An 18,163-nucleotide genomic window follows, 5' to 3' on the forward strand; every position below is an offset into this window, starting at 1 on the left:
AAGCATTTAGTAAAAGGAATGACAAATATTATTGTAGTTTATACAAACATCCTCAATAAGTGAATAAAACGCTTCACTCAGACATAATTAAATAGGAAACACATTGAATGTCTCAATAATTTCCCAATTTTGTGATTTTATAAGTATTGAATTTTGGTATCTCACTGACATTGTAAGATATACGAGCAACGACCCAACTCTTGTCAAAGCAAACCAAACAAATAACGCGAATCATTTACAAGATTGATACATTAAAGAAGTGTCCCTTACATCAACATCTACTAACCTTCAATTCTGCATTAACATCTTTCTGTTCAGTGTCCGTTTGTTTCGTCGACCTTCTGGCCAAATTTCAAAAGGTGAGGCGACTTAATACGTTGCTGCGCAGAACGATCGGCATAAGACGTCAAAGTACTGCGAGAGCGATTGGATAGATGTGCTCTCGCGACACTTTAGTGTCATTACGACCAGTCTGCGCAGCGCCTCATGCATACATTTGCAGAAGTAATACTGAAAGCTGATCTCTGCTAACGAGTACTTATTAACACTGATTTCATTTCACATTCGCGTCCTTTGACTCTTCACTTTTTTAAGGAGACGATGTCACTGACACTCAATATGATTCAATTTTGTAATAAACGCAAACTTAAATAATTTACATTTTCTGTAAGAACGAGCTATATATTTTAGGCTATATATTAAGCAATAATATATTTATTATAGTGTTTTTTCTATTTCTATTTATGAGTGTACTACCATATTTTTAACTAGCACTGTGTCGTGTCATAATGATTCCCTTACGGCAGGCGGCGCTGTAGTGTCTTACAGCGCGTGCGCTTTTCACATTGCGAAATAGAAGAAGAGTAACTTCTGTTTTTATTTTACAAAGCATATCCAGAGAAATAATAATATCAGTTCATGCGTTTGTGTTTTTACTCACGTGAAATATTGCTGTTTGTTTATTCTTTTAAAAACGTCTAAATAATTTAGGAAAAAAGACGCTAGATCTTTATTTATTTTTTATGACAAAGTATTTTATTTAAGACCCTGTCACGTGCAATAACAGACTTTGACCCCAAAGCTCATCACTTTGAATGATCAAACAGCAATACGATTCGACAGCCAGAAGGTCTCCAAATACATTCACCATCCTTTCATCATCATGCCACCAATGAAGAACAGTACAAACAGGTAAGATCCAGTTATCTTCTCTATCAAAGAGTTTAACTTAGTTCATTTCTTGTGGTAGTCTTGACACTTATACCTCTAAATGTTAAACTGCGGTTGACTTATATGATTGTTTATTATATCACCAAGACCAAAACTGGACTGGAAGTTCCTACAGAGGTTCTGCAGTATTCTAAAGATCCTTTTCCCATCCTGGGCCAATCAAAATGTGCGAATGTTTATGACGCTCCTTGGCGTCACACTTTCAGGTATTTGTTGGAGTCATTTAATTACTTTTATAGTAAACATTTTGTTTTTGATTGCTAAGTAAATTCAACTTTCATTTCAGTTCAGCTTGTGATTTATCAAGTGGGTCTGATTCCGAGTCAGTTTTATGAGATTCTGTCTGAGAAGAACTACAGCAGATTTAAAGATATGGTGTTGTTTGCAGTCTTACTCATCCTGATCAATTCAACAGTAAGTTTGTCTAATATATATGCATGATACATTGATGCTGTATAAGAATGGGTGTTGAAACACAATTAAATGAGTCAGCAAGCTGCTCACAGCATTATTGAGTATTGATTTTAAACTTGTGTGTAGTGTACACATTGATGCCTTTTGTATTAAAGGTCACCTGATATGGCAATTTTTTAAGATGTAATATTAGTCGCTCGTATCCCCAGAAAGTGCCTGTGAAGTTTTAGGTCTAAATATCCTACAGATAATTTATACACCTTGTTGAAAAGGCCCATTTTTAGGTGTGCAGGGAAAAGTGCTTTTTTGTGTGTGTGTGTGTGTGTGTCTCTTTAAATGCAAATGAGGTGCTGGTTTTCTCCCTGTTTACTCTTATGTATACTTCAACCATACACTGTTTTAATTAGACCACCACCATGTTCATAATGAATCTTTGATAATTAATTATTAATTTTGACCTCACTGTTGTCTTTAGACATTTGTGGGCGTGGCCTGCAAAAATTAATGACATTTTACTCAGACAACACTTGTCCCGTGAGATTGTTGATGTTGTACAGGGATTAAAAAATGGGATTGGGCAGATTTTCATTAAAGGGTTGTGTACATCCCAATTTTGTTTAAAGTGAATTTCTTATATTAGGTGACCTTTAATGTGAATAGGTTTCACTGTCAGTCATAATGTCAATGAATGCATTCTTGCTGGTCTTTGTCTTGACATTAAAAAGTGTAAAATGTGTAGTTCACTATCAATCAATAATCTGTTTTTTAAGCTGAAAAGTCTGGACCAGTACGTCAGCAGCCTGCTTTATGTGAGCTGGAGGAAGTCTTTAACAGAAGAACTCCATGACACCTATTTTCAGGGTCGCGTTTACTACACCCTCAACGTACTACACAAAGACATCGACAACCCGTAATATATTCACAAAACACCTGTAAAATCATTTTCCGTACGTGACAATTCAAGTATTTACGAGAGTTAATCTCCTTTAATAATGTGGTGTGTGTGTTTGTTTACAGAGACCAGCGAATCAGTCAAGATGTGGAGAGGTTATGTAAGCAGATGAGCACAATGGCTAGTCGACTTCTCGTTTCCCCGTTTACCATCTCTTACTACACCTATCAGTGCTTTAACAGGTGAAAAAGAGTGTCCTTCTTATATACATTTACATGTATGTTTGGTCAATGGTTTCATTCAAAGTGACCTACAGTATTCAAGCCATGCATGTTATGAGCATGTGCATACCCTGGGATGTGTAACAGTAGCTCTGTAATAGTATAGCATTGCGTTAACAGCGTAAAAGGTTGTGGGGTCAATCCCAGATAACACACATACTGATAAAATGTATACTTAGTAATGCACTGTAAGACGCTTTGAACAAAAGCGTCTGCTAAATATATAACAGCTACAGAAACGCTGTGTTTCAACAGATCATTTAAATATAATATTTAGGCACTCATTTATATTCAGATCTTTGAACACATTTTAATATGACTCAAATATTTTTTTCCTGTCACTTAGTGCCGGTTGGATTGGATTTGTTAGCATCTTTGGCTACTTCGGGATTGGAACCTTCATCAATAAGATCTTGATAGGACCCATTGTGACCATGCTGGTTGAGCAAGAAAAACTCGAAGGAGATTTCAGGTAGATCCATCTAAAATCAACAACTAATATGTTCCTTAATCAATATTTATATCTGGAACAAAGCTGAATTAAATCAATCAGGAATTTTCAACCTCATAGATGTGTACCCTACACCATAGCCTGACGTACACCTTTCCAAAAATGTGTCTTTACCTCTTTTGACTGTAAAAACAAATATGGGGCGATATTTAAAAAGTTAAAGGCAGGATAGGCAGGAATTATCTAAAAAAAACTTTTTTACAAATTTGTTTAAACTGTCTTGATATACCAATACATTTACGAAGGTCCTTTTCGAGAGCTGCATAACTGTCATCATTTCAGAAAAGCAAGCATACTCGAAATGCGACCTTCTTTCAAAGGAATTGGGAGGATGCATGAGACGTATACTTCGCTGCTACAAATAACCTACAATACCTTGCGTGCTTAACTATGACACTATTTTGTTCGATGGCCTGATTCTTTTCTGTTTTCCTGGTTTGTCGTTTTCAGGTTCAAACACATGCAGATTCGAGTAAATGCAGAATCTGCCGCATTCTACAGGTCAGTTTGTTTTTGGGCACATTTGCCTAAAATAACCACTATATTTTTTCTACGTACAATAAAATATCCCAAAACAGGTGACCCTAAAAGTGTTTGTTTTGTTTAGGGCAGGGAAGGTGGAACACATGCGGACGAACCGAAGGCTACAGATACTTTTATCCACTCAGAAAAGCCTAATGAATAAAGAGTTTTGGCTTTACAGTAAGAACCTTTTCTCTTTTTTGAGAGCTCCACATTGGCCCAAACAGGACTTAACTTAATATAATAGCTACGCTATAGTTGTGGGTTTAATTCTCAGGTAAAAAACAAACTTAACAAAATGTGCTTTAAGTCTCTTTAGATAGAAGTGTCTGCCAAATTAATAAATGTAGATTGTGTATATTACAAATACTGAAATGATTAATATCAATATATGACTAATATATAATGAATCAAGATATAACTAAGATATAGATGTTTTAATATCTCGAATCACATTTTTATTTTTCAAATATACAGTTGTAATGGTCTTCCCCTAAAAGACTAATGTTAGTTTGATTTTGCATTAAGCTTATAGTTAGGCTGCTTAACTAATTGTGACCCTGGACCACAAAACCATAAGTCATAAGTGTCAATTTTCTGAAATTAGGATATGACCATATTTGGCCGAGATACAGCTATTTGAAAACCTGGAAACTGAAGGTGCAAAAAATCTAAATACTTAAAAAAAAGTTGCCTAAATGAAGTCATTAGCAACTGTTTCCATTCACAAAAATAAATTTTGATAAGATTTACAGTTGGAATTTGATAAAATATCATCACGAAACATAATCTTTACAGAATATCCTTAAGATTTTGCATAAAAGAAAAATCAATAATAATGTATTGGCATTTGCTACAAATATACCCGTGTGATCTAAGACTTGTTTTGTGGGTCACAATTAAGACTTTTGCACTTGCACAAATAACTTTTATGATCAAACCTACACATGACAATGAGGATATTTGGTTTAGTGGATTTGAAATGCTTATTACATTTTTTTGTTTCAGTTGGGGTAAATACTTTTGACTACATGGGCAGTATCCTCAGCTATATTGTTATAGCGATACCCATCTTTGCTGGAGTGTATGATGGCCTCACACCTGGAGAAATGAGTGCACTTGTCAGTAAGGTGAGATGATTTACAAGACCAAACAGTAAAGGGGCGTTTACACTACAACAATCTAACCCTAACCGACGTGATAAAGTTTTTGTGTTTTGCTTGTTCGTTTACACAAAACAGCATTTAAAAGATCCAGAAAACACAAACTTTCAAAAACAGCTTTCAAAGATCTAGTTTTTGAAATGGACAGCTTTATCGTTTCTATGTGAAATAAACACAAATCTGTGAGAACAGCGACGTCATGTGCATGAGAATTGAGCAGTGGCGGCCGGTGACTTATCGTCCGAGGGGCGCAAATTCAAAATTTGTGTTGCTTGTCATGTCAAAATATGTGTTCTATGCGACATGTGAACCTATGTACATCACGCGTCTTGTCAAAATAAGTGCATGCTGCACACGTATCGAAAAGGTTTATGATAAAAGAGACGCTCACATTCACAATAACCTCTAATAACGCATGAGATTAAGCAAGTATCTGGCAAACACGAGGGTCTCTTTTATCATAACACACATGATGGGCTAAATACATGCTGTAAAAAAAAGAGGTTGAAAAAGAAGTCACCGGCCGCCACTGGTATTGAGTCTGCAGACGTAGGAAACGGTTTTTTTTTTTTTTTTATTGAAACAATTTTGCCACTTTATAGTCCAGGGTCACTTATAGTTATAAACCGATCTAATCAAACATCTAAACAAAGTTGTTTGATGCTTTCGATATCTTAATTGTTTGTATTTATCGTTCTGTGGAACAATGCGTATGTGCAGTTTTTTTACAAAGTAACATCACCATCTACTGGTCTGGCCCACGTAATACAGCAGTTTTTGTCTTTTTCGTGTATTTGCGTAAGCGCAGATTTTTTTATATATTCTTGTTGTGTATACGTGACATTTTTCAAAAGCACAAAAGAAAATTATTGTAATGTAAACGTAGCCTAAAGGGGATCGCACACCGGCCGCGCCGTTCTAAAAAAATCTAACACATTGTTTTCTATGAGTATACACACACCGGCGCCGCCAGGTGGCGCCTGTCCGTGCCGCCCAGCTGTGACTCAGGAAGTTGCTCAAATCCCTATCGCGCCACCCAGCGCCATCACATAGTTTAACATTATATAAAATCATATTTGTCCCAAATCATTAAGGATTAACATTGGCTTCTAACCTATATTTTGCATTTTGAAGTAGACGCTATCTGACGAAGCTCGCGCTATTTAATTTGCACTTCCGGTTTACAATACCTCCGAGTTGTCCTAGACGCAACACGACGCGATGCTGAGCTGCGCGGCCGGTGTGCTACCCCCTTTAGACAACTGAAAATGAAACAATCGTGGTAATCTCGCTTTGTTTCTTTCAGAACGCTTTTGTCTGCATTTATCTGATAAACTGCTTCACGCAGCTCATAGACCTTTCAACCAACTTATCTGACGTTGCTGGATACACCCACAGGTGAGCAAAGCATTAATGGAGAGGTCTTCGTTAATACAGTCGGAGTTCAGCTAACTTTGTTCTTTATTTCTTCTGGCTTTTCAGAATAGGAGAACTAAGGGAAGTAATGTCTGACATTGCCGAGAAACAGCGGGACCAGGAAAGATATGATCCTCTGTCAAAGGAACCTGGTGACTTTGACATGTATGAGTAAGCTTAAAACAATTAGGGCACTAATACTGAAGTACTTTGGAGTTCCTGTTGGGTCTTAAGGGTTCCTGGGTGTATTGTTTGCACAGTTGTTTTAGTTCCAATAGCAAAATGTTACTCTTACATTGGCATTTATCCCATCAGCAATAAAACGGTTTCTGTTTAAGTGATAGAGAAGCTCACACAGCGGACACGGCGTTTGTGGTGGATAAGCTCTCCTTTAGATCGCCCGTCTCACAGGAGCTGCTTGTAAAGGATCTGACCATGAAGATCTCTGAAGGAACGAATCTGCTTGTGGTGGGAAACACAGGAACTGGAAAAACATCCTTACTGAGAGTTCTCAACTTCCTTTGGGAGCCATGCAATGGTACACAAGAGAAATTGATTAAATACATCATATTTAAAAATTGGGTGAAAACATTAAGATAAAGATATGTGAGCTAATGGGAGAAGAGAAAGGTTAATCAAATACTATAGCAGGTTAAATATGTTAACTTTGTGTAAACTGTTGTCAATATGTTTTCTGTTGCTCAGGATCTGTGGACATGACCACATGTTTTGGACCGAGAGGTGTTATGTTCCTACCCCAAAAACCATATCTGACTGACGGTACTCTGAGAGAACAGGTGAGAAATTCAAATAACTGTAAGGTGTACAAATTACACACAGTTTTAACCATTTAAACTGACTTGAGTCTGACTTGATTTCTTATTTCTAAGATCATATGCAAAATAATAATATTAAGACATACATGCAAAAGACACATATGCATCTTTCTGCCTCTCATGTTCTGGCTTTTCCTGCAGGTGATCTATCCATTAAAGGATATATATCCAGCATCAGGTATAAATGAGTCAAATTTTTTTTGAAAGTCCCCCTTTAGTCAATCATTTTATCTATTAAAATCGTGATAATAATTTCTTCATGCCTTAAAATAACTTGAATGTAACAACCTTGCTTCATTTAGTATACCTGAATCTATGAATATGCAAATTAGTCTCCGCCTCTACTCAATCGAACCAGTGCAAATGAAAGATATAGATATATATACGTATGTACGTACAGTCATACATATATACATATACATGCATAGATGCTGTATTCAGCAGTTTCAGACATGTAGCTTTCACAATGCATACGTGAGTTGCGCATCTGCAGCACGTATTTTTTTTGTGCCGATGCTAATGGGGCATACACACCAAACGCGAGTTCAACGATTTGCGCGAGTAGATCACATACAAAGTCAATGCAAACAGACGCAATCAGATGCGTCCTTGCGCTGGGTGATGCGAAACACGCTAATTTGTCAGCGCAATTATTGCAGTGAAAACACGCGCTATTCGCCTCAAACGAGAAAAATTCACATGACACAAAGTTAAATCCCGCGAGTAATCTAGAGCAAGCAATGCGATGCTACGCATTTGGTGTGTACATTGCATAACAGATTAAAGCATTTACACTGTACGTGAGTACAGTGGTGGCTGGTGACTAAAATGTATTTCGTGTGTGGCTTGTCATGTCAAAATATGTGTTCGGCACGTAATGTTAACCTATGTGCATCACGCGTCAAGTCAAAATACGTGCAGACGCTTCGAATGAGTTTATGATAAAAGAGACGCTCGCGTTTGCCAGATACTCGTTTAATCTTATGTGTTATTAAAGTTTAGCATAAAGTAAGTGTCTTGCAAGTATTTTGTCAATTTGAGCGTTTCTTTTATCATAAAACCTTTTGAGGCACGTATTTTGACATGATGTATGGCGCCTTGAGTTCAAATGATGCACCGAACACTAGGGCTGTCAAATTTTAATTCGAATTTCGAATATTCGTCGAATGTAAAAAAATATGCATATTCGAACGTAAAACTTTGCATTCGAATTTGACCTGTGTCAGGAAGCTCACGCAACGTGATATAATGCATAACTGACGCGGATTGTTATACAGAGTGTTAGCGGCTCAGCCAACTATGCGGAGCAAGCCAGCGTTATTCATTTGAAAAATAGCAAGAATAGACAGTGGGGATTACGAGTCGGACAGAACACATATTAAAAGGCTGTGTGATGCTGCTTTGGTTTTTGGAGCATCAACTGGAATTCAACCGCAAAGTGAAACTAACTGAGATGAATTATTGTCGTCTGCTTCTAAATGCAGTTTTAAAGTTTAAAATAACTGATCAACACGAAAGTGCCATAATACAGCTGCTTGTTTAGCAACATTAAAACCATATGTGCGTCTACAGAGTCCACACCGCATATGAGAGAGTTGCAATGTAACGCCGCGGTGGCTTTATTTTAACTGACTGGAAACTTGACTTTCACCTGGACATTTGATAATATGCAAGTTTTTCATCAACATTATCTGCGTGAAATATAAACATGATGATCATCTGCCAACTCGACTGTTTCAGCACGTCCTCTATTAATTACGGAGAGTCTGCTTTATTAACGGCTTCGCTCTGCGCGTAAGTTAAACATTTCTGTTCTGTACTTTATTACTCGCTTATATTTCTACATATTTTCAACCAAGGAACACACAAAATATTATATAAGTTGTTGTGAAAAGCGTTTAAGCTCGACCAAATTTAAATGACTAATGATCTTTCCCACTTATTTTGGCTTAAATAAAGATTAATTCGTTTTCATACTTTATTAGAAACACGTTAATTTATCTACTTATATAAAATGCCATATATTAATATGCATTGTCTATGTATGGCATTCGTTTTGTACATTTACAGGTGCACAACTATACTGGTTAATTTTGATTTCATTAGTAGTGTTTATAACATTCGTTTTAACAAAAAATAAGCTGTGCACGATTATATTATTGGGGCTTTGTGCTGCGCCCTCTTGTGGGCTTTTAGGAGTATTTTCTCCAAGATAAAGTAGGTCTTTATAATTCGAATATAATTCGAATTTTATTATTTTTCAAGGACAAATTTCGAATTTACTTGTTCAGCCATTTTGACAGCCCTACCGAACACATAACATGACGAGCAATACACATAACACTCCAAACACATATTTTTAAATTTGTGCCCCTCGGAAGAAAAGTCACCGGCCGCTACTGGTTGCGAATGCTCTCATTACAGAAGTAGGGCTGAAGCAGCAGTGCTGCGATTGTTTCAACAGCGAATCTATGTATCCATATATGTCTATGGCTAATTGATCCATTGGTTCAATTGTGTTGACATGATTACGTAATGTAGGAAACCGAGGCAATTTCAAACAGCAATTTGGAAAACTGCAATTATGGTGTTGAATGATGAAATTGCACATGGATTGTATTAACGCATATTTAAAACACCAAATAGACATATATGCAACTTGATTTTCACCAAAGGGGTGAATCATCACCATGATTGCATAGATTATTTTGATAATTGACACTCATTAAGGTTGCATGACTATAAAAACATAAAATATATTAGATGCAACTGACTTTCTTGAGCCATGTGAAAAACATATTAAAGCGCTTAAAAAACATATTGACATTTATTAACGAATCCAAATTCACTTTATAGGGTCTGCAGACGATGAACGAATATTTAAATACCTGGAACTCTCTGGTTTGGTAAGACTACTATTAAATTAATAAAAAATTATACTGTTTCAAATTTGCTTTTCAACCCTGTGTTTCTGCGTATCAGTTGAATCTTCTGAACAGAACTGGAGGGCTGGATGCAAAAGTAGATTGGAATTGGTAAGAAATGTACATTGGAAGGACAATACTTCATGAAAAAAATGTGCAATGTTACAACAACTTTTTTGAATCTTCAGCCAAATGTTTTGAAGAGCATAACAATTCATTTCTGGCTTTTATTATTCTCACAGGTATGATGTTTTGTCACCAGGAGAAATGCAAAGGCTTTGCTTTGCCAGACTTTTCTACCTGCAGCCCAAATATGCAGGTCGGTACCTTTTATCACACTTTCTGTACGATTACTTATTTTCCTCCTTTTCATGAGTTCTGATCATTTTTGTAAAAGTATTGGATGAAGCCACTAGTGCTCTGACAGAAGAGGCAGAAGATCTGCTGTATAAAGCCTGTAAACATCTGGGTATGACCCTCATCAGTCTGGGTCACCGGCGCAGTTTGGAAAAGGTACACAAACATTACTGTGGATTGATACTTTAGAGGATGTCACTATTTTGATTTTCAATTTGTCTTTTTATTTGTAGCATCATGATGTCATTTTGCGACTGTGTGGAGGTGGCCAATGGGAACTCGTCAAACTCAAACCAGAGTGAAACTTCAGTTTAAACTGATAATACTAGTCTGGTTGTGACTATGGCTGCATTTAACCCAGATAGCTTGAAACTTCAGAGAAGTGTTTTTAATGTTTACTAGGCAGCATACGGACATTTACTTGGTATGTTTATGATACCTTCATATGCTGTCAACTCATATACTCTCTACCATTTTATATAGTATTAAGATATATATATGATTTATTTGTTTTAACAATCTTAATTGTTGTTTTTTGCCAAAGAAATTAGGGGAATTTTGTAATAAAATATGTCATTTTTTATTTTATTTCAGAACGTGCCTATAGAATATACAGTATATTTTGTATAATAATTGTTTTTAAAAACATGACGATAATAAACTACAGAATACAAAATACCTTAATCATCAGAATTAATGAAAATATCCTGCTTTTTTACTACCAAGAGAGTGCCAAATCTCAAAACACAAATCTACTTTTATATTTCATTTAATAAACCTTATTTAGCTCAGAATTAACCTGTATTTCAAAAATTGTTAACCCACACTCTTAGAACGAATGTGTTAAAAACATTATTGAAACCACACATTTTGTGTTACTTTTAACACAACTTAACACAAAATCAAGACAGAATTACACATAATGCGTTAAAAGTTTAACGCACAAAGATGTATTTATCCATAGCAGCAAAGTGATTTATTATAAGGAGGTGATAATATAAGAGGAGAGAAGAAAATAAGTAGATGAGAGTTATAGCTGTTGTTTTATATTTTAAGGGGCATGAAACAACAGAGAGGAACAGTGATTGTAATGAATGGCGGAGCGATTTTATGCCCTTTTGTAATGGTACCACAAGGCGCCGCTCATTCACTGACCTCATAGTTCTGGCTGGGATGTAGATGCATTTGGATCTATCATTAAGGAATTGGAGCAAGATGAATATCTGTTGCCAGGCACTTAGAGTAATGGTTTAAATATAACTAGTTCAGCTAAAAATAAACATTGATCACAGATATTATCATTTGCATAAACGCATGTTTGTTTGTTTTATTGGTACTCGAGCACAACCTGTGCTGTTAAGTTTTTTGACACATTTCCCATGTGAGGAAAGTGACACGTTTGCAACCAAAGTAGTGGAAAGCAGAGATCAAAATAATCCTTCTCACCAAAGTGTTCGGCTGATCCAACTGCTTGAGTTTCAAGCTGTTTCAAATGTAAGCCTGGCCAATCTGCTGCTGTCAATCAACACTCATACTGGGGGAGATAATGGGAGGGACCCACCCCTTTAAAGAGAATATGAGACAATCAGTGGAGAAAAAAATAAATGATTGTATCCCTTTAAAAATGTGATTTATTTCCCACAGGAATCTCTTTTATTATGGGTTTATTTAAAATACAGAAGGATAATTTTAGTTTGATGAGGTTTATGAAAAGATACTGAAGAGACGTGATTAAATTCACACTGAAATTCTAACTCATTATTTTTTATACATTTGTTATTTTTTATAAACATTTATATAAATACATGTATAATTTTTTATTACAAAAGTAAATATGCCAAATACAATGGTTGTGTGTCTTTGCTTCAACAGTTCTATTTAATTACAAAGTTTTACCAAATTATCCTAAATGTGAGTTTTTTTATTAATAATTATTTGAATAATTATATCAACATATATTTTTATGTTAATTTAACTTAGAAAAACTAAGTTGTTCAACTTAATTTGATAAGTTATGTCAACTTATCACAAGTCAAAACTTTAAAAAGTTGTTGGAATTTACTTGCATAATTCATATGCTGCATTTTTTTTTTACAGTGCATTCCTGTAACCAAAATTTATTCAGACACCTTCAACATTTCTCACATATCACAGTTTATTCAATATAGTTTAAATAATTGTAATAAAATATGAAGAACTCAAACTATTTGTTAAATTAATTTGATATTTCACTGGTTTTGGCCATCCTTCTGTTAGTAGTCTCAAAAACAGTATGTTGAATTACAATATATTTTTGCTGTGGTCAATAACTCACAATTGTGGTCCATCAATACCAGGTTGGTATTTTTTTGAACAAATGTAAAACGACTTCAGTATAATTTTACTTTGAACATAACTAATCCTGTCAGCTGGGACGAAAGTAACAAACAGGTGGATTAAAAGTAACACAACGGAACAAGATAGATTTTTGTGATACACTTGTTTTTAGTAAATATACTTGACTATGACCTTGTTAATATGTAACTGCAAACATATTTTGTCATTTATTCTTGTAAAAAAAAAAATCAGTTTTATCATTTTAATTTTGAAAAACTTTGAGAAGTCAAATTTTAGGATGTGTTTTGTCACTAAATAACCCGTAGACACATGAAACGAAAAAAAAAACAACGCGTTTTGAAAAAAGATGGCTGCTTTAGGAATTTACTTATTATAGTCGAAACAGCTTTCTGGACCTACACGTGCAAAATGGTTAAGGGTTGCGTGCTAAGGATGCTGTACACTGTTGTAAAAAATCCAACTTCAAAATGTTCTCCCAACAAAGACAATAAAGTAACTTGAACAAAGATTTTTTTTTTGTTGAGGGAGGTCAATTTATTATTTTCTTTATACCGAATGAAATAAGCCTGATCATCCTGCTTTCAAGTATTATTATATTATATCATTATTTTGTTGGCTGGATTTTTATGTGTTTGTCCAAAATGTTTGCCCAACTTGCCAAATGGAGTACTCTGAACAAACAATTTAAAATAAAAGGATAGTTAAAATTGAGTTAGCTGAACTACTTGTCCCACAAGTTGAAAACCAGTTGCCTTGAAAGTTTAAGTCAAGTCAACTTTTTTATTTATTTTTACTGTGTAAAAAGGGTGAATTAAGCAATTAAAGAAAAAAAACACTTAAGTACCGAGCCCCAAGGTGACATTGGGGTAAAAAAAATCTAAAGTTTAGTTTCATGTGCTCACGCAAAACCTTCATGTGCAGAATTTTTTTTTAAGTTTAGTTTCGCGTGCTCGCGTGAAACTATCGCGTGCGCACGTGAAACTTTCGCTTTCACGTGCGCGCGCAAAACTAAACTTTAAAAAAAAATTCTGCACATGAAAGTTTCGCGTGAGCACATGAAACTAAACTTTATTTAATTTTTTCTCCATGTCCCCTTAGGGGTACTTAAGCAAACATGGTCAGGTCAAAGTGTCTAAATAATTTTCGTTCAAAAATTTTTATCAGTTTTACTGGTAGTCCACTTTATGAAGAATTTTTGGGTATAATATGTCATCTTTAACTTCATTTTCCTATAAGATATAAAACAAAATCATATCTGGTGTCTGAATAATTTTTGTTTTGACTGTTTATAAAGCTTCTTATTTGTGACACCTTTTTTAGTGAACCCCATTTATAATCTGTGAGTTATCACCTTAATAAACAAATGTTATATAAGAAGTCTATAATTCTTTTTAAATGCTTGAACTATTACAACTTTCTGACATACATGGGGCTTGTTTTCCACATTAAAAGTCCCATATAGTGTCTGACATTGGCTCTGGTAAGTGGCATGTCTATTTTGAACAGGAGGCAGGACCGATAGAGGAGCGTCAGCTATTTGTCACAGTGTAAGCAAAGACACTGGGGGATAAAATACACTGTCCTTGCTCCTCTAAAGTACACGGAATTTACCTGTTTTACGCGGATCTATTCTCATGCCAACATTGGATATTTATGAAGAACTATATCGGTTTATATCCACTGTAGCTTGAGGAGAAAAAAAAGGTAGGAGGCAATTTTATTTATTATGGACTATTGAAAGGTGAACCTGGTAACTTGTAATAAATAGCTATCTTGCTTCTTAATTACTAATATTATAATTTTTTGCTGTTTTACTATTGAAACTTTGCAAATCATCCGTTTTGGTGTTTCCAAGTTTCTTACTGTATTTTATTGTCTTCCTCTAAATATAAACACAACATTGCTTTAATTGTCTAAAAATAATTGCAGTTTTTTCATTGCAGTAAAAGTAAACATCATCTATTTCTCTGCAAGACTGAATTTATGAGATGAGGTTAAATGGTCATTGACAAAAAATGTCCAAGCATAATACATTGTTGTAGTGATGTCCTATCACAGCTCAGGTCTGATCTCTTCTACAAATGGACATACTGGAGACGAAGCCTGACAGCTGAGGTTATTTTTGGGACGGGCAGCTCATGGGACTGAGGTGTCGGAGATAGCAAATGTCATGCTTTTCAAAGACCGACATCCTTTTGTTTTAGTTTGTTCTGATTAAATGGACTGTAACCGTGTGTAGTATTCATTTGTTTAGTTTATTTGTGAATATGGTATTTATACATTTCTAAAAATATTTAGTTAATGTTATTTCCAATTGAAGGGCAATTACTTCTCTTATTAATCTGCAGGCAAGTGTACACTTGTAACACTTATAGGTGAAATTGAGCACCATCTGCATTAAGTGTTTATTTCAGGATCCTTCCTGACATGGTTATTAGTTACATTGTCATTAGTCGTGTCATCAGTACACTCTTTTTATTCACACCGACTTACAGTACACTAATTACAGAAACAGGTCTCCTAAAATTATCTAGAGGTCAGGCACAGGGTTCTCTATTTAACTCCTGAGTTCATACAGGAGGTTTAAATCTTACCTTATCTAGGATTAAATCTGCTTTTGTGAGTCTGGGATCTTCCAGACTAAACTGACCCCATTTTTTTTCTGTTGATATTTGTTCTGTACTGATGAATGCAGCAAAGTACAATTGTTTATTTTATTTTACTTACCAAAAAAAGAGACAGTAAAACCATCTAGTAGCCTATACAGTATTAAGCCGGGTTCACACTGCATGATTTTCAGCCGTCTCAAATGAAAGATGGCCATCATGAAATATTTGATGATTTCTATGATCGTAACTCCTAAACGGTGGTCCTTTGACATACGGTAGGAGAGATTCAAAGACAGCTGTCACAGTCTTGCGATCAAAGATAGTCTGCAAGCAGTGTCAGAAATGTAGCATGATCCTACAAGTACCCAATGAAAATGCAACATAAAATGACGTATTGATCAATGCGATGTATTGCTAAAAGTTAAATACGTTTAACCGAGAAGCTCTAATAAAACTTGCTGCACCTCCCTATGTGAAACTAATCCCGTCCGAATAGTACTGTGTTAACTATGTGAAGATACTACTGAGCTTAACATGGCAATAGTCTTGATAAATATTCAGTAGTACTGTACATATTGGTAAGGTTTACTGTGCGTTCATACCTGACTCGAATGAAGCGAATAAATCGCGGTTTGCGTGTAGTTGGGGATTTAAACATTTTTGAGTTAACTTGCGTCATTTGCATGTGAAATTCAGATGTGAATACACTCAATTTGCCGGCTTTAGCTAGCTTGTAGTCTCAATATGTATAGCTCAAATTGAGTAAAGAGCTCAGATTGTCCGACCGCCTCACTGCAGAAGATCCTTTTTATTCCTGTTTCTATAAAAGTACGAAGATGTATCTTACAGCTCTGAGTGTCCACATACAGCGACGCTGTACTGTTAAATTTTTGTGCCTTCCCACTACATCGTAATCACCTCACTACTAGAGCAAGCTCCTTATAGGTTAATGCAGTACAAATATCCGCTAAAGTTCAGATTTTTTAACTCTCGTAATTTGGGTGAATCGCGCCGTATGATGTCTATCGCGTCTTTGCATTGAGTTAACATGTAAATCACACGTGCTTCATGCTTCATTCACGTCTGGTATAAATGCACCATAACATTCTGTATTGTACAGTCTATATCCTACCCAAGTTTATTAGATCTATATCACACGGTATAATCTGTCATGATCTTATACTGTAGGAGGGCAGAAATCAGTAAGTTTGTGAAAATGTTTTGCTTGGGTTAGGGTGCACGTACAAAACTGCGCTGCACTTAATCGAACTTGTATTTTTATTAAATTATTTCAAAATCTATGTTAGCATCTCCATGTCTTGTATTGATTCTATTTAAGACAATATACAAATACAAACAGCTTTCACTTTAGTGTTGTTTCATCTCTACAGGAAGCAATAATGGATCAGAATCTATTTGGTGGGGCTCCACGCTTTCTAACTCGACCTAAGGCCTTTCAACTGAGTGTGGGACGAGATGCTTCCCTCAGCTGTACTATCGTAGGAAACCCTGTACTTGCCGTCACTTGGGAGAAAGAAAAACTGATTCTTTCGGCAGGGGGGCGCTTCAAAACGGTTGAGGATGGGGACGTTTATCGACTCACTATCTACGATCTAACGCTAGAAGACAGTGGGCAGTACATTTGCCGTGCCAAGAACAATGTCGGAGAGGCGTATGCAGCCGTTACCCTGAAAGTAGGATTGCCGTCAGCTGTGGGAGATCGTGCTCCAGTCTTTATAGTGAAGCCTGTCTCCAGCCGAGTGGGTCTAGGCGGGGATGTGACCTTCTATTGCCGTGTTGCAGCCCATCCAACACCAAATTTTGACTGGGAAAAGGATGGCCGCTACCTGAGTGAGACCAACCGCATCAAGATTACCTCAGATAGCGAATCCAGCTCCTTGCGGATCCAAAGCGTCCGGAGCATGGACAGTGGTTCGTACACCTGTCGGGTGCAGAACTCCATTGGTCGTGCTCAATCCGCTGCCGCTCTGGTGGTGGACATGCAGGACACTCGTTCGCTCAATGCAGACAAGAGCACATCCCTCCTCTCACACATGCAGAAGCGAAAAGAAGAGATGCAAAAGGACATCTCCATCTACCGCACCACAGAAAGCACCACAACCTCCTCCTCAAAAATCTCAGAAGAACATGGCAGCTTCGGTTTTGGGTCCTACGATCATGAGCAGAGGGTTTCTGCCTTGGCCTTGGCGAGCATGTTGCCTAAAGGTGTGTTTACCCGCACCTGTACAGTGACAGAGGGTAAACATGCCAAGCTCAGCTGTTTCGTCACAGGCCATCCTAAACCACAGATTATCTGGCGGAAGGATGGGGTTAACATTGGCGAGGGCCGCAGACATGTTATGTATGAGGATCAGGCAGAGAATTTCATCCTCAAGGTCCTCTACTGCAAGCAAAATGATAATGGGCTGTATACCTGCAATGCATCCAACATGGCTGGACAAACCTACAGCGCTGTGCTAGTGACTGTTAAAGGTATGAGTTAAATCTATTATATATTATAGTACTGTGTCTCAAGTCCAAACTGAATATATGTGAAAGAAAGTCTTCCAATGGACATAGTACTTACTATTAGATTTAATTTACAAATACAGATGGCTCTACACATTCAGCATTTTAAAAATTGAAATTAAGTCTGATAGTCATCTTTGCC

At 36.2% G+C, this 18,163-nt stretch overlaps 2 protein-coding genes across 30 annotated transcripts in view; both read left to right on the forward strand.

Moving 5' to 3' along the window:
• The first annotated feature begins 841 nt into the window (after positions 1-841).
• On the forward strand, positions 842-12,411 carry abcd4 (ATP-binding cassette, sub-family D (ALD), member 4). Of its 3 annotated transcripts, none has more exons than XM_065258635.2 (19): positions 842-1,191; positions 1,318-1,436; positions 1,517-1,644; positions 2,415-2,554; positions 2,662-2,778; positions 3,164-3,289; positions 3,779-3,829; positions 3,936-4,030; positions 4,859-4,980; positions 6,320-6,411; positions 6,496-6,600; positions 6,768-6,967; positions 7,135-7,226; positions 7,407-7,443; positions 10,122-10,171; positions 10,248-10,300; positions 10,432-10,508; positions 10,587-10,702; positions 10,780-12,406. In XM_065258635.2, exons 1-19 carry the CDS (start codon positions 1,163-1,165, stop codon positions 10,846-10,848), a joined length of 1,818 nt encoding a protein of 605 aa, XP_065114707.1. In that variant the 5' UTR covers positions 842-1,162; the 3' UTR covers positions 10,849-12,406. The 3 variants fall into 3 exon arrangements, with proteins under 3 accessions (XP_065114707.1, XP_065114708.1, XP_065114709.1); XM_065258636.2 differs by having other exon boundaries at positions 6,496-6,594; XM_065258637.2 differs by lacking the exons at positions 842-1,191; positions 1,318-1,436 and having other exon boundaries at positions 2,415-2,576; positions 10,780-12,411.
• A 2,010-nt stretch (positions 12,412-14,421) lies between these two features.
• The window catches only part of obscnb (obscurin, cytoskeletal calmodulin and titin-interacting RhoGEF b), a 64,112-nt gene continuing 60,370 nt past the window's right edge, over positions 14,422-18,163 (forward strand). For 14 of the 27 annotated variants that reach the window (XM_065258653.2, XM_065258656.2, XM_065258657.2 and 11 more), the window contains exons 1-2: positions 14,423-14,587; positions 16,884-17,985. In XM_065258653.2, coding sequence (XP_065114725.1) covers positions 16,893-17,985 — 1,093 coding nt within the window. In that variant the 5' untranslated portion in view covers positions 14,423-14,587; positions 16,884-16,892. Of the gene's footprint in view, positions 14,588-16,883; positions 17,986-18,163 lie in introns of all 27 variants that reach the window. The other 13 variants (XM_065258638.2, XM_065258649.2, XM_065258650.2 and 10 more) reach the window with 2 other exon arrangements.

Source organism: Paramisgurnus dabryanus, chromosome 22 (genome assembly GCF_030506205.2).
Source record: "Paramisgurnus dabryanus chromosome 22, PD_genome_1.1, whole genome shotgun sequence".
Classification (NCBI taxonomy): Eukaryota; Metazoa; Chordata; class Actinopteri; order Cypriniformes; family Cobitidae; genus Paramisgurnus; species Paramisgurnus dabryanus.